This window comes from Calidris pugnax, unplaced genomic scaffold (assembly GCF_001431845.1).
Source record: "Calidris pugnax isolate Ruff unplaced genomic scaffold, ASM143184v1 scaffold17, whole genome shotgun sequence".
NCBI classification, from domain to species: domain Eukaryota; kingdom Metazoa; phylum Chordata; class Aves; order Charadriiformes; family Scolopacidae; genus Calidris; species Calidris pugnax.
In genome coordinates, this window is record NW_015090794.1 from 12,643,416 (window position 1) to 12,669,875 (window position 26,460).

The 26,460-nt window shown below is 51.7% G+C and overlaps 1 protein-coding gene across 1 annotated transcript; it reads right to left on the minus strand.

Moving 5' to 3' along the window:
* Positions 1–634: 634 nt before the first annotated feature.
* On the minus strand, positions 635–26,459 carry TRAP1 (TNF receptor-associated protein 1; the record flags this gene model as incomplete). Its single annotated transcript, XM_014936218.1, has 18 exons — positions 635–1,493; positions 2,350–2,422; positions 2,789–2,934; positions 3,414–3,499; positions 3,888–4,026; positions 4,418–4,603; positions 5,103–5,250; positions 6,030–6,099; positions 6,227–6,347; positions 7,285–7,440; positions 9,847–9,920; positions 10,109–10,218; positions 11,304–11,464; positions 12,659–12,730; positions 19,554–19,694; positions 20,088–20,170; positions 20,901–21,062; positions 26,429–26,459. Coding segments are annotated over 18 exons (2,061 nt in total), but the record flags the coding sequence as incomplete, so codon positions are not given.
* Between the last annotated feature and the right edge of the window lies 1 nt (position 26,460).

The following is a 26,460-nucleotide window of genomic DNA, read 5'->3' on the forward strand; positions in this document are numbered from 1 at the left end:
CTGGCTGAGCTACGCAGCTACTCTAGGGATGCAGAAGGTGGCTCCTTGTTCTTCTCAACACCCCCTAAACTGTCACGTTAGTTCCTCTTCTGCATCTGAGTAAAAACGAGATTTTAGGTGATGTTAATAAAACTTCTAAAATGGTACCCCATTCAGCAAACCTGTTCCATCCCTCTCTGTCTGACACAGCCAGGAGTCCTTTAGCTTAGAGCTGGAGGTTGTCCTGTCCAGCAGAGCACCCAAAATTATCCAAACCCAGTTCCAGAATCTTAATCTGGCAATTTAAAGAGAAACATATCACGGCTGCCACTCAGCAGGAGAAAGAATTCTTGTAAACCAGAGGGAAACCTAGAGTGGCCTTTTCTGTTACAATGGCCATTTCTCCTTAGAAAGGATTCAAGGGGCTAAACTCCATTTTCAAAGGCAAAGCCAACAGGGTCCATAGCTACAGATTCTCCTGTTTTCCCTCCATCATGTTCTGCTACTGCCTTGTGTTGTGTCCCAGCCCTCTCTTCCCACCACCATTCAGTACTTCATGCCCTGAAGAACCAAGCAGCATCTGAAGAGAGAAGAACCAACAAACCACCAGCTGGAAAACACACCAAACCAACAAAGTAAGGGGAAGAGAGAAAAGTGGAGGGGTCTGGAAAAGAAGAGGATTTTATTTATCATAAATACAGAGCAGCTAGACATGCAGTTTATCCCACAGAAGAGGCAAAAACCCTGGAGGCTCTCCAGAAAGCCACACGCTGGAAAGGTGTTTCCCAGCTACTTCCCTTTCTCCACAGCAAGACCAGGATGAACTCAATTACCCAGCAGCTCGGTGATCTTTTCCATCATGGGATTGTACTGACCTGTTCCACCAACAGCATCTGTGTCCGCTAACGGCAGCAGCCTCCACGCTGGCAAACTCCTCCTGCCTGGTCAGAGGTGGAAGTTTCTTAACAAATTAATTAATTCTGTCAGTGCTTGTGTTCAAGAGCACAACGGTGCCCGGGGATTCAGTGGATGGGGATTGTATTCACAGTCCTAACTGGGAATCTCGCTGCCGACATCTGTTTTGGGAAAGGCCATTTCTAGAACCAGTATGAAACGAGGCTCTTTAGGCTTGTGTCAGAAATTCGGGCCTATTGTTTTAGCGGCAACCTCTGGATTTTGTTCCCCCTAAGAACATCGCACTTTGGACAGGCTGATGACATATGATCTAATAATTACAACTGGCTCCTCCCTGCGCAGCGAGGGTTGGAAGTCCCCTGCGTTCTCCCTGGCCCTCTGCCACGTGAAGCCCTTGCTGCTCGGTGCCTGCAAGCAGATGCTGCGGTAGCTGACAGAGAGACTGCGCTTGAGGAAAGAGGTATCAGCACAGAGTTCATCCTTCAGTCTTCTGGGGCTCAGTTCTTCTCCAGGATTCTGGTGAGGAGTTCATTCAGCCGGCTCACCATGGGTCTGGGATCCTCATTCAGTCCTGCTGCTATCATGGCATTCTCATAAATCTGGAAAAGAGAAGAAAAGAGTTAAATAACGTTAAATAAGGGCTTACGAAGATGATCAAGGGACTGGAGCATCTCTCTGCTGAGGAAAGGCTGAGAGTCCTAGGGCTGTTCAGCTGGAGAAGAGCAGACTGAGGGGGGATCTCATCAATGCTGAGCAATATCGAAAGGGCAGGTGGCAAGAGGATGGGGCCAGACTCTTCTCAGTGGAGCCTGGTGACAGGACAAGGGGCAACGGGCACAAACTGGAACACGGGAAATTCCTTCTTAGCATGAGGAATAACTTCTTCACTTTGGGGGTGTCAGAGCCCTGGAACAGGCTGCCCATTCTTAGCATGAGGAATAACTTGTTCTCTTTGGGGGTGTCAGAGCCCTGGAACAGGCTGCCCAGAGAGGGTGTGGAGTCTCCTTCTCCAGAGATATTCCAAACCTGCCTGGACACGTTCCTGTCCAACCTGCTCTGGGTGACCCTGCTTTGGCAGGAGATTAGATAAGATGATCTCCAAAGGTCCCTTCCAACCCCTACAATTTGTGATTCTGTGATAAGCAGCAAGAGCGAGCTGGACGAGAGCTGGGGAGGAAGTGAATGCCACCCTGCAGGACTTGCATGCTGAAGCAAGAGCTTGGGAGGAATTGAATGCCACCCTGCAGGACTTGCATGCTGAGACCAAGCATGTTCTTCTAGGCCATCTGGTAGGAAAACACATGGACTACAAGTACCAGAAACACCCAAAGAAAAACCACAGAAGGATGCGATTCCTGCCCGCTACAAGGGCTTCACCCTGTTCCCTGCCACACGTGGCCTTCAGGCTGGCAGTGGGGAGGATGGTGCCACCTCTGGAGAAGGCCAGGTTCTCACCTGATCAAGTAACAGCTGGGCCAGATCAGGCTGGCTGTCCCTCAGCTCGTTAAGCTTCTTAATCAGAGCATGCCTGTAAGAGTGAGAGAGATCAACACTGAGACTCGGTATTTATGGACGCAATGAGAAAATTACTTCCAGAATGAGGAGCTAGGCCAAGGTGGGACAGAAAAGGTTCTACCTAAAGGCCAAAATAGCTCCAACTCCCTTACTCCTGTTCTGGGGGCTTCTCTCTTCTCTCCCATCCTGTCCTCAGAAGACTGGACACAGTGTGGGTGGCTCACGTTGACTGTGCCCTGCAGCCTCACGGACCAAGGCACACACTGCACTTAATGGGGAAGGCTCTGCTAATTGGGAGCCTCACACTGCCTCTTCTCTGCCTCCACCCCAACAAGACCCCAGCGTCCCAGGCCTAGCACTGGTATTGCTTCCCCCTTACCCTGTGTTGATCTCCAGGGTGGGCTGCAGGAGCTGGGCACGCTCCTCCTGGGTCTTGGCCAGCTGCTGCATGCGAAGGAAGTGGCGGGCAGCCCCCATCTCGAGCACAGTGATCATGGCAGGGTGGGTGTCCAGCCGCGTGGTCACCTGCGGCAAAAACAGCCATCAGTGCCGAGACGCAAAACGCACGTGGGACAGAGGTGGGGGAGGTTCAAGGACTCGGGGTCTCCTCAGCACTGATCCATAGCAAGCCCCCTACACAATTCGTCCTGACCCCACAGGAGCTGTCAAAACCAGCAGGAAAGCTGGGGCCCCGAGTGGCCCCACTGGTCCACAGGCAAGACAGTCGCTAGCCTGTTCTTCTGGTAACCTGAGCATGAACTAGTAAAATGGGCTTTGCTTATTACACATTAAGATGTGGTTGCTCCACCACTGTGCTGAGCATCCAAGTGACAAATGCCAGCATTTGGGACATTTTCAGAATGCAGGCATGGAGAAGAATGATTTCTCTCAGGGTCCAAAGGAAAATCCGTGGCAGCAGATCTCCAGTCAACCACCATCTTTTTTCCCCTGATGATTACCTCCACGATCTCCCATACTCAGTCACCCAGGCACAGAACACCTACCTTAACACCAGTGACTCGAGAGCCTAAGGCATTTCTCATCCAGGCCATCAGATCCTCAGCCTCCTTCTCCGTCAGACGTTCTGCAGCTGGCAGGGAAAAGAGGGCACATCTGAGCCTACATCTATAGTAATGCCAACGGAGCTTTACCCCCGAACTCAGTCCATTTTACACTTCCATTTAGCTCTTCTCTTCTGGAAATGGGAAGGCAGCACCACTCAGCACACACACACACGTGTGCCTTCATCTACCAGGGCACCAGATCTACGCGCGTTGTTAAAACTCAAACCATGGAAACTCCCCACAGGACATTCCTTCTGTTTAAATTAGCAAATCGCTTAAACTTTGATCGCGTGATGCAAGAACTGCAAGTTGCCTCAGAGCGTGAGACTGGGAGGCTGGGAAGGAGTGCTCTGGCTCACAGGCTCTGTACCCTCACCAGCTGGAGCAGGAAGGGTCGGGGGAACCTCACGATACCTGGCTGGCTGTCCTCAAACTTCTCTTCCTTATAGTGATCAACAACAATATCTGTCTCCACCGAGATCAGCTTCTTCTTGTCAAACTCCCGAAGGTGCAAGAGTGTCAGCTCATCGAATTGCTCATAGCAGAACAGGACCTGTGCCAAAAAAAGGGACACCACCACATTGTTTGGGATGTGAGAGTGCTTCCTCCTTCCCAAGATAACTCTGCACCAAACAGCAAGAACACCGCAAGGGAAACTAGCAGGTTCAACCCCATGGTGGCTATCACCCAGGGTCCCCAGTGACAGCAAACCCTTGGAGGGCTTTGTTTATCATGGGTGGCAGGTCTGCAGCTGAACAAGTCCTGCTGCCCCATGAGAAGTAAGAACCAGCACTGACTCCAGTCCTGAAAGGGCCACCTGCCCACAGGGGCCACCTGTAACACCATTACCAGCCCTGCCCAGCAGCTCTGAGGCTCCTGCTTCGGGCTTCGAGCACAGGTATCAAACAGGGCATTCCTCTGGCCACGGCAGACTGCTCACCCACCTCCATGTCCTTCTTCTTCATGGCCTCAAAGTATGGAGAGTGCTCGGCCAGGTGCCGGTTGGGTGCGCAGAGGTAGTAGATGTTTCTGCTCCCTGCCTTCATGCGGGAGGCGTAGTCGGTCAGGCTGGTCAGCTGCCCCGCGGGCAGGGCCGACGACTCGTAACGCAGCAACTTTGCTATGTCCTCCTGGAAGAAATGTGCTCCTGTGAGCTGGGGGCAGGCGACCAAAGCTCTACCTGACCGTTCCCAGCCCCAAGACATCCCTTTGGAGCATTCAGACCTGTCTGCAGCCCCACAAAAAGGCTCAGGGGCTTCAGAGTCCCTCTTTTCCTGCTCCAGATATTAAGGAGGCAGAAAAGTGACCTAGACAGTTCAAGCTCTCCTGGAAATGGGAATCCAGGCACAGGACAACAGTAGGGGAAAGCCCTACTTTATCGCCTGTTGTAGTTTATATTGCATCAGGGAGGGCTGACAACACGGTGTGGGTACGGAGGCTCCACAGTGTCTCAAATTAAGTGGGAAAGCAGCTCCCAGTCAGATAGAGTGAGAGTTAGGGCACTAGAGAACATGTAGGTCCTGTTAGATCCAGGAACACAAGTTATGGGTGTGTAAGACTCACAGAGAAGCAGCAGCCCCCCTCATGCCAGCTCACCGTAAGAGCAAATACTCTTTCCCATCAGCTGACCTTGACATCCTGCTCTGCTATTGTGACAATCCCCTCTCTCATGAATACACCGTACTCCTCAAAGAATTTGGCATATTTCTCAGGGTCCTTCTTGCTCTGGTCAATGAAGAATTTGATCAACCTCTTCTGCAAAACATCTCGGAGCTTCCTGCAGCAGGAAAAAGCCTTTTTAAAGACAGCTGCTAGATCAAGACAAGAGATTTTAGGTGAACATCCCCCTCCCTCTGCAGTGTCTAAGTGATGCATCTGCAAATATGAGGATGAAGAAGGAGCTCTAGGTCCACTGTCTCCTTTCCATGGCTCTGTTCTTGGTATCTCAGTCCAGACCAGCTCTTGAGCTGAAGAGATAGTTAGGGCTGTGATACAAATGTACTCAGCTCAAATCTTCAGTAACTCCAGTGACTTGGTGACGCTGCAGTATATAACCAACTCTGCACAGGGAATCTGTCTCCCTCCCACAGCTACCCTTGAACACGGGAGGGAGGCAGCTATAAAAGGGTTACAATTGTAGAAACCCTTTCTGAAGGCCTGAAAATCCACTGTGAAGTGACAGGGTTAATCTGCTGACTGTAGGTGTGGCATTTTACCAGCTGTTTGGTTCTGTTTTCCAAACCACTTGGTGCTGCACACCGGACACTTTAAATAGCAAATCCACTGTCACTGCTGTAGACCAGAGATACCAAAAGGCAGCCTAGGGCACAAGGGATACACGGCCCAAGCTGGTGGCAGCAGGTTGTATGACGTGGGACACTGTTCCCACATCTCAAGATGTGACCAGCGTGGCTGAGAACTCACTTTATAGACTACAGGAATTCCCAAGGATGGAAGTGCAGCTCATACGTCAGGTCCCTCCAAGCTGTCCTGTATGTCCCCTCCTCAACCAGCAAGAAGAGCCTCAGGAGTCCACAGGATCTACCTCTTGCTTACCTGATAAGGGCACTCTCCTGCAGCAGCTCCCTGCTGAGGTTCAGGGGTATATCCTCACTGTCCACCACACCTGGAACACAGAGCAACCCTTCAACAGTGAGGCAAACACGAGTGCCAGCCCCGGGGAGGCAGCCCCTCGCCTCACCCCCTGTGGAAGCCGTAGCCCACAGCCTGCTATTCCCAATCCCAGCACGCACCTCGGAGAAAACGCAGCCATTTTGGCAGGATGTCTGCAGCTTTGGTTTGGATGAGAATTTTGCGGCTGTAGAGGGCAACGCTGGAGCCCAGTTCCCTGCTGATATCAAACATGGATGGTTTCTGCAGGAACAAGAGACAGAAGGGTAACTCCAGGGCTGTGCAGAGCGCCCTGCTGCACACTGTGCTGCAGTATCTCAGCTGACCAGGTTACACCGTGGTCTTTACTGCTGAACAGCAGGTCCAGAGAGGTGATTCTTCCACTTTACTCTGCTCTGGTGAGACCTCACCTGGAGTATTGTGTGCAGGTCTGGAGCCCTCAACATAAGAAGGACATGGACCTGATGGAGAGGGTCCAGAGGAGGGCCACAAGGATGATCAGGGGGATGGAGCACCTCTGCTACGAGGACAGGCTGAGGGAGCTGGGGTTGTTCAGCCTGGAGAAGAGGAGGCTCCGGGGAGACCTAATAGCGGCCTTCCAGTACCTTAAGGGGGGCTACAGGAAGGCTGGGGAGAGCCTGTTTAGAAAGGCCTGCAGTGACAGGACGAGGGGCAATGGCTTCAAGCTGGAGGGGAGCAGATTTAGACTGGAGATTAGGAGAGGGTTCTTCACTGTGAGGGTGGTGGAGCACTGGAACAGCTTGCCCAGGGAGGTGGTTGAGGCCCCTTCCCTGGAGATATTCAAGGAGAGGCTCGACGAGGCCCTGGGCAACCTGGTCTAGTTGGGGGTGTCCCTGCTGACTGCGGGGAGGTCGGACCAGATGACCTTTGGAGGTCCCTTCCAGCCTGGACAATTCTATGATTCTATGAACCCAATGAGAGCTGAAACCTTGTCTGCCTTCCCTCAGGACCTACCTGAGCCATATATCCCTGCTCCTGTCACGGCTCCATACCCACACCATCCTCCCGTGGCACCCAGCCCACTGAAAAATGCCACACTGGATATTCCTCCTTGCCATTCTGCAGCCTTGGCTGTCTCCTTTCCCTCAAAAAGCTCTGCTATTCTCTCCAGAGCAACCAGGCAGATGTCCTGCTGTTCCCTGGACAGAAGGGCACGTACCTGCTCAGGCACGTAGAAGATGCTGCGGATGTTGAGGGGAGCATCAGTTTTGTAATGCAGGATGTAGCGGGGCTTGTCGTAAGCCTGCGCTATGAAGCGGTAGAACTCCTCGTGCTGCCACTCGCCGATGTCCTTGGGGTCCAGCATCCAGAGGGCCTGCGGAGGAGCAGGGAGATGAGTTTCCCTCAGCTCTCAAGACCTGCGGCCTCCCCGCAGGGCCCTTCTTTCAGAGTTACACTTTCCCTCCAGGGCAATGGAGCAGGGTAATATGAGCTTTCAAACTCCTCTGCACAGCCCCAGGGCAGTGGCATGGATTACGGTTCAAGGACATTATCAGAGTAACAAATTACTGCCCTTCAGCTGATCTTGGGTCACCTCACAGAGGTGCTCTTGCCCTGCAACATACATAAGGCAGCTCTGTTTAGCCCAAAACACAAGGGTCTGGCTAACAACCATGGCCTCACATCTGCTGCCGGCCAAGAGCATCCTGGACAGTCACCACAGCTCAGCTGATTGGCAGCGGTGGTCAAGGCCTGACCAGGGAGCAAAAGGAAAGAGAAACTGAAAGTTTAAGTGGTTTAATTGACCCTGATGGAGGTCACTCTCCCACCACAAGGTCAGCTGAGCGCTTGCGAAGCAGCTCTTGGATTGCCTGCTTTCTGCTGATTTGTTTTGGAGCAGTTTGGGAGATATTTTGTGAACCACTCAGCCACCCCTGCTGCAGGGTCAGAAAGTGCTTCAGCAGTAGGGTTTCAAGCATCAACACACGAATTAAAGTCACGAGCTCCAGAGCAGGTCCTTCCCCGTGGCCATGCTTGCCACCTGCTGCTGCTCTAAACCCCCCAGCCCCTTCTGGAAGCACACAGCCCACACTCACATCACATTTAGGTTTTCAGAACCTCAACACTAACAAAGACCGGGGAGGTTCTGCCCATTTAACAACCACGGGGACTCAACTAAGAATTGCATGTTTCCAGCCAGGTGAAGCCCACTACACTCACTGCCACTCGAGCCCTAACGAGCGACAGGAGTGATCACTGGGAGCAACAGAAACATCCAGCCCATCCTTCCCCTACCCTTCCAAGGCATTCAGGGCTCTGGCAGCCCTGCCGTGCTCCTTAAAGCTTCTTCTCCCTCAAAGCTTTGTTCCACAAGTGGCTTCATAACATTCCCAGCCCACGCAAGTGTCCTGCAGGGTTTGCAGGATCACAAGTAGGATTATGGACTCAACTGGGTACCAAGGTGCTTTACAGCAGCTGTTGTGAGGTAAAGTGCTGCTTTCCCAGAGGTTTACTTGTAGCTGCAGTTATCACAGTTAGACCAGAAAAGCCTCTGACTCCACGTTGTCAGCTACATGGCAAGCATTCAAGAGCTTATCTAGGAAAATCCACACCAGGGATCTAACTAGGGCTCTGTTTGCAGTGAACCGATGTTGATGGGTGGAAAAAAAAACGCAAAAACAAGATCCTGGATAAAGAAAAGGCCTGAAATGGGAGCATAATGAGAATAAAGCTGTTGCTGTATCCCAAGGGAAAGCACACTTTCTGATAAGAAGATAAAAGTACATGACTCTATTAAGGGCATTTCACCCCTTGCTCTAGTACTACTCTTCTCCAGGGAGTCTCTTCTTTTGATTGTCAGGTAGAAAGAGCAAACAGCTGTCTACATCTATTTCTGGTTTTGTAATTTAAGGGAAACAGCTAGAAAGCCCTTGGAACAGAAACACTATTATGCAGGAATCCAAATAAATATCAGTGACTAATCACACCAATTACAGAACCTGAGATAAATTAACACGATAAAATATTTAAGTACAGTCTCGGAAGTCTGTGCATTCAGTGCCACATTCCAGGAAACAAAAAAACCACACACACTCTCTCTACCTGCTCTCTTAGGTGAGGAAGCTTTAAACAACCAGAAAATGAGATGCTGGAGGAAAATGATTCATAGATTTTTTGTTTTAAAGACAACTAATTTCACCCAGGTGATTCCTGCAATTGGGCCAAGAACTTCTGACTAAAATGGATCTGGCTGCAATACAATTCTAAGTGGTGAGAAGGTACCAGCATCAAGCAGTGCTCGGCCAGGAGCTGGGAAGGAAATCGGGCCGTGAGCTGAGCCACTAAGAAAATCAGCCTCTCACTGGCACTGGCTGCCCCAGGCTGAAGGACAGAGAGAAATACAGCAAGAGGTGTCAGCACACCAGCCGTATGAGCCATCCCTGCCATGTCACCTGCTTTAAACTATTAGAATAAGTTTTATAAAGCATTGAAATAATAATTGTGATTAAGGGAATATCCAGAAGATAACGGTAAAGAAAACCTGCTTTGCTAAGCTGCAAGAATGATCTCCCACCAATGCAAACAAGCAGTTCCAGGCTGGAATTTCTGCTGGATTGTTTCCTTTTGTTCTAATTAACTGATCACTACGGGGTCTGTGATATCCTGGACAATCCTCTCCTGATTTCCAGGGACAGCAGCAGCTTTATGCTGTTTCCCACCTCCAGTAGAGGATTACAATGGTTCATCTCCAGGAGCGACCTGCCTGTGACCTTCTGCTCACCTGTAACGTGTTAATTCTTCTCCCGTTGAGGTACAGTGGGAAGCTGATGAAGTTACTGTATTTTGTCACCACCTCTGGAATAGAAAGAAGACATAGAAGAGTCACGGTGGTAAAAACGACACAGTGAGAATTTCCTCAGGAACAGCAGGTGAAAGGTGTTGCAGGAGAGGAAAACCTCTGTAAACCCACCTCCCACTCAAGGGCCAGTAGCAGACTTCCCCCAGCCCCTAAGCGGGGAACAGCACTGCCCTCCTCCACTCACCCTTGACTCGGTCTTCATTTGCAAACTCCTTGCAGTCCTCTTTGAGATGTATAATAATCTTCGTCCCAGTTCTGACACCAGATGCTTCTGCGATCTCAAACATCCCTGATCTAGGATTAGAAACAGACCCCGTGTCAGCTTGTGCCTCAGATCCATCCACGATGGGACGTAAAAATGTTTTATTAAACTAAAAGCAGGCACAACACTTCAGCACTGAGAGGAAAAGGCAAAAATTCTTGAATGCCTGAACGCTCTCTGTGCCTGTGAGAAGCCCCCCTGAAACATGTGGCTGTCTCCCCTACGGAGACTCCAGGCCCAGGACACACTGCTCTGCAAAGACACCAGCAGCCTCAAAGGAAACCAACTTCAAACTTCAGGTTGTGTGGGCCCAGCCTTCAACTCCTCTCCTGCATTTCCTACAGTGCCCGAAACAGCCAGCTCCTGCCTTCTCCCCTTGACAACTCCAGCCCGTTCTGGATGACCGTTCCTGCCCTACTGCTCAGTGAACACCATACGGGGACCAACCAACTAGTGATAGCACTGACCCCGGGGAGAGACCGTGGCAGCGATGATGGACAAGCAATGGACAAGCATTCAGTGCATAAGGCAGTACAGATTTCAGTATACAGCAAATACAACTTAGTAAAAAAACAAAAACAAAACACCAAAACCACAAAAACAACTTAGCAAATGCTTTATTCCTTGGAGATTTTCAGGGGATGCAGAGCTTTTCACCCCCAGGAGCTCCAATTTCAACATGGTCCAGCAGTCCAGAGTTTTGCCATGGCAGATGTTTTCAACTTCAAGCTAAAAGCCCATGGACCTGCCCCACAGAAGATGCAAACCCACAGAACCACAGCACTGCAGGAGCCCTGCTGACTGCGGGTCTTGAGCAAAAACCCAGGGAACAGCTAGACTAGATTAATTTTGTCTCTCCAGTCTGGGGCACTGCTAAGGTGGTTGCCTGCCAGCAGGGAAGGAACGGGAGAGACAGGCTCTCTTTGTCCACAAAGCAAGTTTGTCCCTGTGGATTTCACCCTGGCACATTTGACCACACTTTGTGGCCGTTTTTAATCTGAGCAGGACCTAAACCATTAAGCCTGGTCAGGAAAAGACCACACAAGCCCTGTCTTGCTTTGCACAGCTTTCAGTCCATGCCTGGTCTGGATGTTTCCATCCCATTCTGCAGCCTTACCCATCTGAAGACCAGTGGTAGCCCGGGCTCCCCGGCTCTGCAGACTGTGAGAACACCTCCACTTTATCGGCCACCATGAAGGCTGAGTAGAAACCCACTCCAAACTGGCCGATGATTTTACTACTGGCTTCAGCTTGGCTCTGCAGAGCATCTAGAAAAGCCTGGAGGAACAAAGGAGACACCAAATGGCACACAGTGACTTCAGGTACCACTGGGAGGCTCTAATCCATCCTTCCCACACACTGATCCAGCCCTACGCCAGGTCCAGCACCCTCATCCCACCCTTCTCCATCAGCACTGTGAGGATGGTGCTCAAGGAAGAGGGTTTCTCCCACCTCTGGCAAAGTGGAGCATTGCTTAGGGCAACGCAAAGGAAAACAAGCGAGGGCTCGGTCAATCCGGAGCATGAAACCTTAAAATGGTGACTCCAGGGATGGAAAAAATAATCAGGTATACATATATAAAAACTTGCCAGCATGAGGACACTGCTGCTGCCCCCCTGGATGTGGTGAATGCCCAGTGAGCATGTCCCCCCCATAACAACCCCCTGGGGAGCGAGGACAGGCAAGTGCAGCAGCGTTACTCGATGCTTGGGCACCACTGGCTTCCCACAGCACACAGCAGAGACCACTAACAGCTAAAAGAACTCCACAGGTAGGTTTTCACCTTCCAAGAGGGGTGTAATTTCCCAGCTGGGCTGGGGGCCAAGGGGCGGAATGGAATTGGGAGAATGAAAGTGGTTGTAATTGGAGAAGACTTTTCTAAGGGGGGGAGAAGAGGTGCCTCATCCCAAGTTACCTTTGAGCCGGATCGAGCAATGGTACCGAGGTTAGAACCCTCATCCCACCCCTCTCCATCAGCACTGTGAGGATGGTGCTCAAGGAAGAGGGTTTCTCCCACCTCTGGCAAAGTGGAGCATTGCTTAGGGCAACGCAAAGGAAAACAAGCGAGGGCTCGGTCAATCCGGAGCATGAAACCTTAAAATGGTGACTCCAGGGATGGAAAAAATAATCAGGTATACATATATAAAAACTTGCCAGCATGAGGACACTGCTGCTGGATGTGGTGAATGCCCAGTGAGCATGTCCCCCCCATAACAACCCCCTGGGGAGCGAGGACAGGCAAGTGCAGCAGCGTTACTCGATGCTTGGGCACCACTGGCTTCCCACAGCACACAGCAGAGACCACTAACAGCTAAAAGAACTCCACAGGTAGGTTTTCACCTTCCAAGAGGGGTGTAATTTCCCAGCTGGGCTGGGGGCCAAGGGGCGGAATGGAATTGGGAGAATGAAAGTGGTTGTAATTGGAGAAGACTTTTCTAAGGGGGGGAGAAGAGGTGCCTCATCCCAAGTTACCTTTGAGCCGGATCGAGCAATGGTACCGAGGTTAGAAACCAGCTCCTCCTGGGTCATCCCAATACCCGTGTCCTGAAAAGAAACAGCAATTGCAGCTGAAACACCAGTAACGAAGCATTGCTTTAGCCACCAGCACCCAAGCGACTTCTGCCTCTGGCTCCTCCTCTCCCCCAGCCAGCTGGGCAGTAAATGCACCAGCAGACTTCCAGCTGTGACTCCAGGGGTGCCTCTGGCTCCTTCTCTCCCCCAGCCAGATGGGCAGCAAATGGACCAGCAGACTTCCAGCTGTGACTCCAGGGGCACACGGTCGGGACAGGGGACTGCACGCAGCTCCCGGGGGCAGCCACAGCTGCTTTGTGGCTATAAAGCACCAGAAAGCTCACACTCAAGCCTTTTATCTAGAGGAAATAAAACCGTGCCAAGACAGGCTGGTTTCTGCACCCCTCTAAAAATGCACAGTGCTGGAAAGAGATCTCAAGCCTGGTCACAGCCCCACTGTGCCCGCTGCCGTGCAGGTGCAGAGACAGTTTCCATTCCTGAACACGTCCAAAGGTTCAGGAGTTGAGGAGCAGCTAGAAGCAGCTTATTTCCAACCCGCAGGTGGGAAACCGATGCCCTCACACCAGGAAATCAGTGGTAAAGCAGTAAATCCCTTAACTCTCACATAACACAGACCCTTGTCTACAAGCACCACATTCACTGATCTCCATCTACTGTCTTTTCCTTCCCCCTCTCCCCCACACATCGTGCTCCACAAGACTACAGCGCTTCATACTCCACAAATCTGAAACTGTCAGTGTCCAGGTCCTCAAAAGCTGGATATTGCCCATGGGAACATGGCACTAACCCCAGCTGGAAGCACAGCCACACCTCACAATGTCCTGTCCAGGTTTTGGAGGTACCTGGCTTGTTGTCTTCCCCACTTTAATCCAGGTTTGCAGTCCTGCATGCAGATAAAGAGCTCCCTGCTGCTACAGCACGCCTCTTAGGCAGCAGACCCTGCAGTGGCACCAGCCAGAAAAGTCAGCAAATCGAGCTAGAGTGGAACTGGTGGCTGCTTGATGGCTCGGAGGTGAGATGCCAGAGTGGCTTCTGGCACAGCACGCCCCTACCACCCGTGTGGGGCACTTACTGGGCTGATTTATTAGCAAAGTTAATGTCAGCGCATATTTTTTCATATAGTGTTTAACTCCACTGAAGAATCAACCTGTGGTCGACTCGTGAGGTTCCTGAGTGAGGTGCCCTGTGGGTAAGACATTTTTCCACGTCCCCACAAGTCACGGCACGGCAACACCTTCCGCTTGATTAAATATGGCAAGGCCTGTCAGTCGTCTCGGCTGAGAAGAGGGACGATGCCCAGTAAGATCTCAAAAGTGGGAGATGAAAAGCCAGGAAAAACAAACAGGGTATGGCAAAATCTCAGGAATCTGACATGGTCCCTTCCCCCAGGGAAGAAAAAGCCAGAAAGAAAAGTTTTCAGCATCTGGTTCAGGTTTTGTTCATGTCAGACCCTGAACAGAACTCTTAACTCCTCTGATCCACTCCTATTTATAGCACAGCATGTCATTCCCAAATTCCAGCATGTTAAAAAAAAAAAAAAACATATATCCCTACCCCGTGAATTTATTTGGCTATTGAATTCCAAACTCCCTGCCAAACTTATTGCAAAATGCTTAATGACAATTCCTGGAGACGAGTTTGATGAGGGCGAAGCGCGACGAACAAAGAGAGCGGGGCTCAGAAGGGTCTGCTCCCCCAGCAGCGCCAAGCTGTTAACTGGGGAAGCGGAAAGCCTCCTTTTTCGGTGTCCGGCCGAAGATCCTGGCAAAGCAGATATTTCCTACGGCAGGAAAACACCTGGGGGGATTATGATGAAAACGCCATCGAGACTCAAACGGCTCTTGCAGCGCTGGCGTTTCCTGCGGCTGGTTTTCCCTCTGCGCTTCTGGGCTCCCTTCACCAGATGGTGCTGCTCCGGGGAACGGGGAATAAAGCAGCGGCGGAGAGAGAGAGGGGAGCTTGGCTTCTGCAGAGCAGGCCTTCTTCAGTCATGGGAAGCAAAGGAACCTGCCCACCAAGAGCCCGCCTCAGGCTGGGCCAATGCAAGCGCTGGCAGCACTAGCTCCGTGAAATCCAAGGAAGGAGCTGGCAGGGCTGCCACTGCCCTTCTCTCTTCGCCAGGAGCCACCGTGTCATCACACAACCCTCTGCAAACTCTTTCAGCCTAAACGCGAGGCCTGCCGTTGCTCCACCATCAACATTGCAACTTTTCTTCCCCTGCAGACAGTTCCAAGCCCTCCCTTCAGCCTGCAAGAGAAGTTTTATCAGGCTGAAAACAGCCACAGCAGAGTTATTCGTAAAAGCACAAAGAAAATTGTATGTGAGGCTGCACAAATTACAAGAAGTGAGGGGAATGTTCAGAGTTCAAAGTGCTACTCCCCAGCTCGGAGAAACCAATCACCGTGTACTGTGAAACACAGCTCGGTGTGCTGACGCTTCATTAGCTGAAGGTTAATTACAGAAGCCCTTCGGTTACTTAGCAGAACAACAACCTACTCACCTGGTTGAATTTCCCTTCTGGGACTTCTCAGGGTGCAGAGTAAACAGTCTCCCCAGCCCTGAGGACCCCCCTCTTCCTTGACAAGAGGGATTAAAGAGCACCTTCAGCCTCACTATCTTCCTCATCAAACCAGTCACTCCACAGCTCTCGTATTCATATCATGCTTTTTTAGTAAAGGAGAAACAAACCGCACATAATTACAGCCACAAATCTAGTTTAAATCAACAAATTGCTTAGTTTAGCTGGTAAACAAGGACCTAGGTAACGTAACATCTTTACTCATTACTCGAGCCCAATTTAAGGCATGGCAGAGCCTCGTTACCCCAAACAATCCATTAACTAACCATTAGCTGCTGCCTTTGCCACAGCTGCAGCTGAAAGAATGCTGTCAGGTAGAGGTACCCATCTGAGCTACTGCGCCTTTCATCTCGCTTTGTCGCAAAACAAATCACTTAATTTCAGTGCAAAAATCTCAACAGGGCATCAGAAGAACACTGACTACGTTATAAAATAAGGACATGCTGCTTTCACCAACTAATAAGGTAATAAAATCCCAAAAAGTCCGAATAGCAAGCGCCCTCCCTGTTATCTAAATACCTTGCTCAGAGAGACTTAAAATTCACCGTCCAGGACGGCAGCTGCGTTCTGGTTTAGAACTAACGTGGCATCTGCAGCAGGCAGGAACAGAAGAAAAGGGACAATAAAACTGATGTGTACAGACACAGGGTATGGAGGGCTGTCCAAGGTTTCCTTTCCTTCCCAACACCCTGCGTTAACATTATTTTCAACAGCACCGAGAATTGCTACAGGCTCAGCCTCCACCCATCCAGGTCTAAATGCCCCCTGTTCAGAAAAGCACTTCCTTTTATCCCCTTTGAATTTCCCATTTCTAAACGTGCCGTGCTCTTATTCTGGCATGAAGAGGAAGAAAAGATTCTGCACTTCCTTCCCTGGGCCACAGGTTATGTGAGATGGGTCTGTATTTCTGGTTCCCTCGCTTATTTGTTAAAGGTGATGCAAGAAGGGGAAGCTCTAACCCAGCCCTGCCATCAGCAGCACGTTTCTGTGAGCTTAATTCCAGCGGAGGCTTGTCCAAGCGCAGCCAGCTCTGCCCCTCCATCTCCACCAGCCTCTGAACAGCCCTCCTTGCAGGCTGTTTATAACTCAGAGAGATCTGCTCAGCGATACCGGGAGCTGTTGCAGGGAGGAGTGGTGTTTGCAGTCATTTTAACTCCTCCCCAACACGGCAAACTTGTGATTTTGTGGCTTGACAGGCACTGATTTTCAGATGACTGCAACAGCAGGAAGAAAAGCCCAGCAAAGAGAGGGGAGCAGCCCAAGCCCTGGCAGCAGTTACGCTGCTCACCCTTGGCAGAACAGCAGCCGCGCTCCCTCAGCCAGCGGCGGCAGCTATTAGATCTGTAAATATTTCAGACAATTTCCTCTAAACGCTAGCGCTGTCCTAGCCCTAAATTAAGCATCAGCCTCTGGAATGGCTCCAGCCCCTGAGCTCACACAGACGCAGGGTACAGCAGCAACACCGACTGCGCTGGCGCTTGTCAACCCACCAGCGCGGGGACCCCAGGGCTGGTGTTGGAATTTCACTGAATTTCACTGAAATTTTAGAGTTGGAAGGGACCATAGAGATCATCTAGTCCAACTCCCCTGCTAAAGCAGGATCACCCAGAGCTTGTCAGAGCATGGTACTCAGGACTGCATCCAGGCGGGTCTTGAAAATTTCCAAAGAAGGGGAGAAGACACCTCTGTGGCCACAGGGCTTTTGGGGTCTGCAAAGGGTTCTCTGTTCCCACCTCAAAGGGTCCACAAACAACGTCTGTAAAGCCCAAGCAAGCAGAACTGCAGAGCTCTGCAGATCTGTCCTCACTGAAAACACACCCCTAACAATTTCTAGCGGATTTTCTTTGGAGATGTGACCTTGCAGGCTGTGGCTGGGACCAGACGGAGCTGTCCTAGAAATAGAACGAGGAGGTTTTCAAAGGGGTGGAGGAAACGGTGGTATTTGCTAAAACAACAGGACTTTGGTGAAGGAACTGCAGACTAGACAGAGAATGTTTCCCTCTCAGCAGATACAACACTTGGCAATGCTTAGGTAGGATATCCCCGAATGAGGACATCATATTAAATTTCTGAGTGTTGCTACACTTATGACTGAAATTCAGTCCTGGCAGAGAAGCAGAACTGCAGTCGCTCAACAGAGATGAACACAGTCCTTTACTGGAGCTGGATAATCTCCTCCAGGAACATGCCTGTAACAGAGGCCATCACGTTACAGACCTGCCTCTTCTCAACTGGCAAGACACAGAGAGATGCTACAGGGCTTGGAAGGGGAGAGATCCAGCAGGTCCAGGGGCCAGGAGCAGCCTGAAGATCATGGACAAGGACCCAGGGGTCAGAATGAGACAACAGGACTTTTCTAGAGAAAAAAATGGGGTGATCGTTGCTACAGATCACACATGAGGGACCTTCTGCTGCTGTTTTGAGCAGAGAAAACAAAAGAGCGACTAAGGGGCAGCTCCCTCTCTGCCTCAATCCTTACAGGGTTGGGTTTTTTTTGTGCTCCTGACAGGTAGGGAAACGTTCTGAATGAGGCTTGTTCAAAGTAATCATATGCAGTATGTTTCTTCGAGAGGTTATAAATAAACCCTTCACTGGAGGTAAGGAGCTTTAGGCACTACTGAGAAGGCAAACCTATTAAAAGAGATTGGAGTAGGGCTGTTCCCTCTCCCTTCTCAGAGCGCAGAACTGCTGCAGTTAAAAGCCTCCTGGTTAAGACTCATTTAGTCGCATTAGAGATGCGCAGGCAGCCAGGTAGGGGGGTTATAAAAAGACAAATCCCCAACACATCTAATTGGGTGTGACGTCAAACGCGCCCTATCTGCGAGGTGGGCTAAGAGGTCTCTCAAGCAAAGCGCCAAAGAAGGGAACAGCTTCCACAGCTACAGGGCATGTGCTGTAACAATGTCTCCATGGGTTCAGAAGCTACGGTGTCCACTATGATCTCCAGAGGGAAAGACAACAGGGAGGCAGGAATGACACCCTATGTGGGGCTAAACGAGAGCTCGTTAAAGAATTGGCATTACACAGCAGCCAAAAAAATGCAGTAGTCGGTGCGAAAGGAATAGCAGAGCCTCTGCATTATGGTTGGAGAATCTTTGGGTTGACGCTTGTGTTGCCCACTGACGATCACTAACTTCCCCATGGCAACCGCAGCTGCTTGTTCTGCAGAGAAACACAAGTATAAAATAACTGAGCAGCCTCCAACAGCAAGTGCTTTTGTCCCACGTGAAAAATATCAGATCCTGTGCTTTGTCGGTGCCACGTCTCCCCGGGATGGGCTACGGTCAGCCTTCCCTCACACGCTGCTGCCTGCCTCCTTCGCTGCTCTCCTCAGAAGAGCCCGCAGCTACGTGATGAAAGTTACTGGTTTGCCTTCTTTGCATTAAGAAATTTGCCAAGAAAACCCCAAAACTGAGCCTCAGCCTTCCACTAACAAGAGCAATCAAAGTAGACAGAGAAGGACCAGCTCCACCTTTCCTCACCACACTGAGTCCCAGAGCTTACACCCATTGCCCCTCTCCTGGTAAGCATTTTGTCACCAGTAGGGAACAATCCAAACCAGGGCTGCAGAAAGGAGGACAGACAAGTGTCTGCCACAATCTACAGTCCCACCTGTACGTTAGGACAGAGCCTCAGCATCAGCTGGACCTGGCCTGTCCTAGAGGAGGAGGAGATACAGACAAAATGGGAGATTCTTCTCACCACCCCAGCATCTCCCAGCAACTGAGGTGAGAGGGAAGGTCTGCGAGCTACCATCTAACAGCTCTGGCTTAAGGAGGTGACAGAATTCCCTCCCAAAGGTCAGGATGAAACCAGACTCCCAACTTTTCCACTAGTGAGAAATGCACACACAAGGTGAGAAGTGCACCAGACAACACACTGGGAGAAAAGCTACTGGTAGTTCCTAATGGGGAAGGAAGGAGCAGATAATTTCCCTAGGGGGGCAAGCGGGGAGCAGAGAAATCAGTGGTTTCTCATCAAATCCTGAGGTTACAGCCTCATGAGCCAGAGTTGAGCTGAAGACAAGACACTTTTTGAGGCAGTCTAGGGAATCCATGGGACTGTGCTGCCACTCAGCTTCCGCTGATCCTCCATGGGACAACAGCAGGGAGTAATGTTACTGAAGGGAGGTACCTGGATTGTGATGGTTCCCTTTCCACTGTCCGTCTGCAGATGGATCTCCATCTCTGGCAAGGTGCTGATCCTCCATGGGACAACGGCAGGGAGTAATGCTCTCCTGTTACTGAAGGGAGGTACCTGGATCGTGATGGTTCCCTTTCCACTGTCTGTCTGCAGATGGATCTCCATCTCTGGCAAGGCCTTCCCTTCTGCCATCAGCCGGTGACGCAGCTTCTCCAGCGCATCGCTCCCGTTGGAGATCAGCTCCCGGATAAACACCTGGGGACGAGACACAACCTGAGGCTGCAGCTTGGCCTCACCCGCTGCACGGGACTTCTAGAGACCCCAGAAATCATTGTCTACTTACAAACTAACTCCCAGCTCGCTAGAAAAAGAGCGGCGTTTCCCCATTATCTGCCAGCAGAAGGGTTTGTCTGACCTCAATATGAAAGTGCAGAGGGTCCGAGGCTCACAGAGTCACCTGGCCGTGCTTATAAATTGCTTTGAGAACATGTTTTCAAGGTGTCTTAAGACAATGTCATTCAAGAGAGCATGCCACGTGAAGAGCACAGGACTCCCTGGGGAATGGAGCAGGCATTCTCCCAGCAAAATCATTTTGGTTGGACCCCTTGACAGAGACAGAACTTTGCCAGCAAGTGTTGTGTTCCTTACCTCCTTCTCCGAGTACAAGGAACGGGCAACTATGTCCAGCAGTTTCTTCGTTTCAGCCTGAAATTCATGTTTAGAGGCTGCACCTAGAACAAAATCACAAACACACCTTTAAGGCATTTCACCAGGGTCCTCTTAGGTTCTACCACGTGCTTCAGCTTCCCAGGAGTGAGAGCCTGAAGCAGGATGGGACATGGGCAGCTGTAGCCTCCAACAAGATGACAACGAAGGTGCTGTTTCCACACCCCTACGAGGCAGCACCCTTTGCCAGGTGGACAGTTGGCCTCTGCAGCTCAACTCCTGGCACAGGGACCTCAAGGCAGCCAAAACCTGCAGGGCTGGCACATTGGTCACCGTGTCTGGGCTGCAGAGCCATCAGTAAACGAGGAGTGAAAGGCATCTCCCCTTGCTCCTACAGCACAGCTCCATGCAATCCCCAACCGCTCTCTCAAGTGCCTCCCATGGTTTATAGCCTGCCTTCCATGCTCTTCCTGACTCAATTTTCAAGGGAACCATCTAAGCATGCCCCGCTCCAAGAACTTCTACGGCCAGGTAGAGCACCCAACATTCCTGGAGGGGTACCCCATCCCTGGAGGGGTTCAAGGGCAGGTTGGAGGGGGCTTGGAGCAACCTGGTGTGGTGGGAGGTGTCCCTGCCCAGGGCAGGGGGTGGCACTGGGTGGGCTTTAAGTTCCCTTCAAACTCAAACCATTCCGTGATTCAGCCTTATAGTGGGGTTACAGCTGCCCCCAAACCTTGTCCTAGGTCTGCCGGTACCCCAAAAGTGCTCCTACAAGACCCCTGGGTCCATGCCCACCTTTCACGTTCTCTGTGTTGCTGATGATGGTGTGCAGGGGCTCTTCTTCCTTGTTCTCTGCTGTCTGTGTGCTGTATGTCCGGAGAGCAGGAATGCTGGTGGCAGGAACGTTGTACCGGAGGTTCCAGTGACGGAGTATTTGTCTCTGGAGACATGCTGCTCCTTTTGCGGGGAGACACAATGGAAGATATTTCAGTATAAAATCACAAGTACCAGCAGCAGCAGGAGCACTCTTTAAAGGTCCTACTTAAGCAATCCCACGGGGAGTTACACTGTCCGAGCAAGACTGAAGCTCCCTCGCAATCAAACCCCCACCGCTCCCCTTTGGCGCTGCCTTCTCTGCTTAAGAAGGGCAGGTTGGTACTTTAGACTGTCTTTTCTTAATTAAAATTCTAGCCAGAAGACAACAATGAGTAGCTTTTACAACGAATTAACCAGTGAGGAAGAGGCAGGCTGCAGCTTCCATTACCTGGCCAAGCTGAAGACAACAGACAACACTTCAACTCCCACATAATGCCAGTGAAAATGTAAAACCCTGGTGCAAACAAGGCAGCCCCCACCTCCTGGGGATGTCTCTGCTGCACGTGCAGCTTCTCTGGATGCTGGACTGACACTCACCATCGGGCAGGTAAAATCTATGTCCTCCTGGGCACTTTTATCCTGCCGACAGTCACCAGCTCTTTTACGAGCAGCTCACCCCCGTATCTAAGATCAACACCAGCCCTGTTTGCCCCGAGAGCGTCCGAGCACAGGGGTGACATCCTCCAACCAAGTCAGCTCGGGTGTAAGCAGCACATGCAGCCACAAAGCAATCCGGGGGGAAAATCAGAGACAAATCAGGAAAGAGCCCCGATAAGGACTGGGATTCCCAGTTCTCCTCCTTCCATCATGCCCAGGTGAACCAGTTTTCTCTCTTTTGGAGGAAGAAACAAAGCCAAACCTGGCCACAAAAAAAAAAAAAGACCATTTACAGCACCACAGAGCTCTGTCCAAAGCCAGTTACTGGGTGTGATTCCTGAATGGTTTGTACTGGAGTAAGAGCCTGGAGGGCGCGGATCGGAACGTGCAGCGGCGCTGGGGGCAGACGGTGACTCGGCCCCAACCCTACAAAGGACATAGAGGGACAGGGCTGTTTTGGGAGGCAGAGGAGTGACCTGGGTGACCTTGGCAGCGTGGGGAGAATGTGGAAAAGCAGCAAAAGTGGCTGGAAGCAGTGAGAAACCCAGGCTTTTCTTACAACTCACTCTGTGCGTGTGGCTGTTCCATCAAGCAAGGAAAAGAGGGAAACCCTACGCCCCAGGCCTGCAAGAGGCGCATCTTCAAGGTGTTCTTTCTTGAGACAAATGGCTACAAAACCCCCCAAAGATTGAACTGAGAACCATTAGTAGGGTGAGAGTCCCAAAGCGCACCTCTGACCTCCCTGGAAACAGCTTGTTGGCCGTCCACAGCCCTCCAGGCCAGCTGACACCTGGAAGAGCTCAGCTCCCTCCTGAACCTTTCCCTACCTTGTCACAGCCCTTGAGTGAACCTGGCATCCCATCAGTATCCCCTGTTGTCCTCTAGATCATCTTGGGAGGTCTCAGGCTCCCTTCATGAGCGCTCTGCAAACCTCCTGCCCACCCTGAGCCATGGAGAACAGGTCTTGCTGCTCCAGCCCATCAGGTTGGGCTCTCACTCACTCCACATCAGGTGAACACAAACCCCTGAGCTTTACCAGCGCTTCTGGCTCCTGCACCTCATCCCCAAAAGCCAATCGAGGAGCCTGTCAATCCTCATTCTTCCTCCTCCTCACAGAAATCTTTGAATCGAGATCCACTTCTCCAGCCAGAAGCCTGAATTACTCCCCAGTCATCCTGCCCTTAAAGAAAAGAGCCCACAAATAGTTCTTAATGCATCTGAACACCTCCTACACACATCGCTGCGCGCTCTCTGCGTCACAAACAGTTCTGCCGCATTATCGCAGGACACGTTCTCTATCTTCCATTTGCCTGCCTTTGTTGGGCTCATCTGAGAGGCCAACAAGGGAAACAACCCAGGTGAGCCAAGGGGAAAGCAACAGAGAACTCTGCACGTGGCTGCCCGGCCCATCGAGCTCCAGAAAGGACTGAGCCAGCCCAGGATTTACTTATTTATTTATTCACACAAGGTTTATATATTTTATGCTCACTTGATGCCAGGTGCTGTAGGATACTCTGAAAAATCTGCACTTGTATGTACACACACACACACATTTCCCAACCAGCAGAGACAAAGGAGGACACTTTGCTCCCTCCCTGACTCCGGGATCCAAAAGAGAAGACCAGCAGCAGCTTCCTGCTAACCTTAAGGCCACCTCTATCACCAGATCTCCAGCCAGCAAGGCCCCAGAGCCAACAAACAGGTCAGGCCCCAGCCCATAAACACCACCTGACTCTAGAAACTACAGCTATTTATAATATTTGATGTATTCGTGGTTTTTTTGTCTCCTGCCTCTAAAGCACAATAATAAATCACCACCCATCAATTCAGAAGTTATTTTCGGATTTGTGTAACGTTTGGTCTTATCGTCCTTAATTAACAGCCCGCCCCGTGCCAGGTAGAGACAAGGCTCATTAAGTGCAAGCTGCAGCATCTTCAGACCATTTGTCTCTTGCAGAGCCTTTGCCGGGTCAGCTGGAGAAAGGCTCCCGGCAATTCTGGATATAAACCTACAATTATTGGCACACAAAAGCTCTTGAGAAAGGATCTGCTGAGTTAACAGGTTAAGTGACACTCAGAACGAGCCCGAGAAACAAATTCCTAAGGCTGAGAGACAAAGAAGGAATGGCTCTTGCCCCAGTTGAGCGCCGTGATGTGCTGGGGCAAATCAGGTCTTTTTATATCGAGTTAATCAAAGGCTGAGCTTCACCACAGTCCACATACCTTCCTGTCTGCATCACTGCCCCACCTGTGCTGCAGAAGACAGCAGACGCCCGCATTACTCTCCAGCTCCCAGCTCTCCCAGAGCAGCCTTGCACACGGGGAAAAGAGAATCACAGAATCCCAGAGTGATATGGGGTTGGAAGGGACCTCTGGAGATCATCCAGTCCACCCCCCTGCCAGAGCAGGGTCACCCAGAGCAGGTCCCACAGGAACGTGTCCAGGTGGGGTTTGAATGTCTCCAGAGAAGGAGACTCCACCACCTCCCTGGGCAGCCTCTTCCAGGGCTCTGCCACCCTCACAGGAAAGAAGTTCCTCCTCATGTTGAGATGGAACTTCTTATGTTCAAGTTTGTGCCCATTTCCTCTTGTCCTGTCACTGGGCACCACTGACAAAAGACTGGCCCCAAAGGAAGAACCCCAAAAGAAGGACCCTCAGTCTTGGGGGCTCCTTTCCATCCAGGCACCAGGACGCCTCGGTGATGCCCAAACCCAACCATCCACACCACCCTGCCCCGGTGAAAAACAGCCTCTTCTGAGAAAAGGACTGCAGTGAGCCAAGCCCAGCCTCAGTTTGAAATTTAGGGTGGGAGACCGAGCACAAAGCAGCGCGTGGCTCAAAACAAAGAGGAGAATTTAGGTCAGCAGAAATTACCATAACAGCTTGATTGCCGTGCAGTCGCAAGCCCCAGGATGCTCCTGCAAAGAAGAGCACTAGAAACAAGACGCCTCCAGCCTGGATCTCACTGGAAGAAAGGGCTCTTTAGCTGAGCCAATCTTGGGAGAAGAGAGCCCCTGAGTGACCTGCTCCCACCAACGTATCTCCCAAAACACCCTGCACCAGCTTCAGCCTTCGGTGTCACAGGAGCCAAGAGAAAACTACAGCTTTGCACGGCCCAAGGGCAGAGACAACTCTCCCTGCAGCCAGGGATCTGTGCCTGCATCCAAGGGCACGGACACCACCTCCTGCTCCTCCCCTGAGCATTCCACCCCACACAGCTTCTGCTCACTGTCTTTTTTTCCCCCCTGAAGGACCTGAATGACAGGTTAAGGAATAAAACTCGGGCTCTGCAGGAGTTATGTCTAAGGGCTTATCTCACACGCGGATGCTAACGAGCCACCGGGGATTTCTGTGCTGGGAGAACTGAATTGCCCAGACACACCGAAGCGGCCTTCGATGGCACGATAAATCTAACAACCCGGTCCTGAAAGCGACCCTATTTGTCACACGATTTCCCCTGTCACATTTTCTCTTCGTAGCCCACAGGGAAACCACAGACCGCACCGACAACCTACAAATCTGTCGATTAGGAGCCAGAGGGCAGATAAGGAAACGCTGAGTGCAGCGCGGGCCGCTGACGGGAGACGGGCAGGAAGCTTCTCACCACGCCTCCCTTAACGACAGCTCACACGCACGTGCCCAGACCCGCGCCCCGCGGCCTCGTGAAGACAGAACACCCCGTAACCGAGACCTCGACGTGTGGATTTTCTCAGCCCAGTCTTGCCAGGTCGCTCGGGTGAAATCTTGAGCTCGCCCCTGGGAGACACGGACCCTTTGGGCTCATCTGCCCGGTGATCCAGCAACAAACCGGCCAGCGAAGGGAGAGAATCCCCCTTCTGGCTCCTTTCCCTGTCCCCGGCTGACCTGGAGACACTATAGAGTCTATATGAGCCAGCAGATGGATCTGGACACACTATATGAGCCAGCACATGACTGTGGACACACTGTAGAATCTATACGAGCCAGCAGATGGACCTGGACACACTACAGAGTCTATATGAGCCAGCAGATGGATCTGGAGACACTATAGAATCTATATGAGCCAGCAGATGGATCTGGACACACTATATGAGCCAGCACATGACTTTGGACACACTGTAGAATCTGTATGAGCCAGCAGATGACTGTGGACACACTATAGAATCTATACGAGCCAGCAGATGGATCTGGACACACTATAGAACCTATATGAGCCAGCAGATGGATCTGGACACACTACAGAGTCTATATGAGCGAGCAGATGGATCTGGACACACTATAGAATCTATATGAGCCAGCAGATGAACCCGGACAGGCTACACACCCTTATGTGAGCCAGCAGATCAACCCGGGCATGCTACGTGCACTGTAGGATCCAGCAGATGAACCTGGATGAACCTTCCCAGCCCCCCGCTGACCCCGACACCCTATAGAACCTCTCTGAGCCAGCAGACGTACCTGCACACGCTATATTTTCTATACGAGCCAACAGACGAACCCGGACACGCTACACACCCTACGAGCGCCAGCAGATGACCCTGCGCACGCCGTGTACCCTATAGAGCCCATAGGAACCCGCCTCCCCACAGACGGGCTGGGCCTTCAGCGCCGCCGTTGCCCGGAGGAGCCGGAGCCGTGACCAGCAGCCCCCCGGGCGGGCCCGCCCCGCGCCCCTGAGAGGCCGAGCCCGCCGGGACGAGGTCGCGCTGCTTGTGCACACAGGGGCCGGGGGGTCCCGAGGGAGCGGGAAGGCGAGGGAGCTGCAGGCCAGCGCCGCCCCCCGCCGGGCCCACCCCCGGGGCTCCCAGCCCCCCGCTACCGGCGCGGGAGAAGGAGAGGAGAGGCGGCGCGGCGGGGTCTCCCCGGCTCACCTGGGGGGACCCTCCGCCCGGCCGCGGCCCCG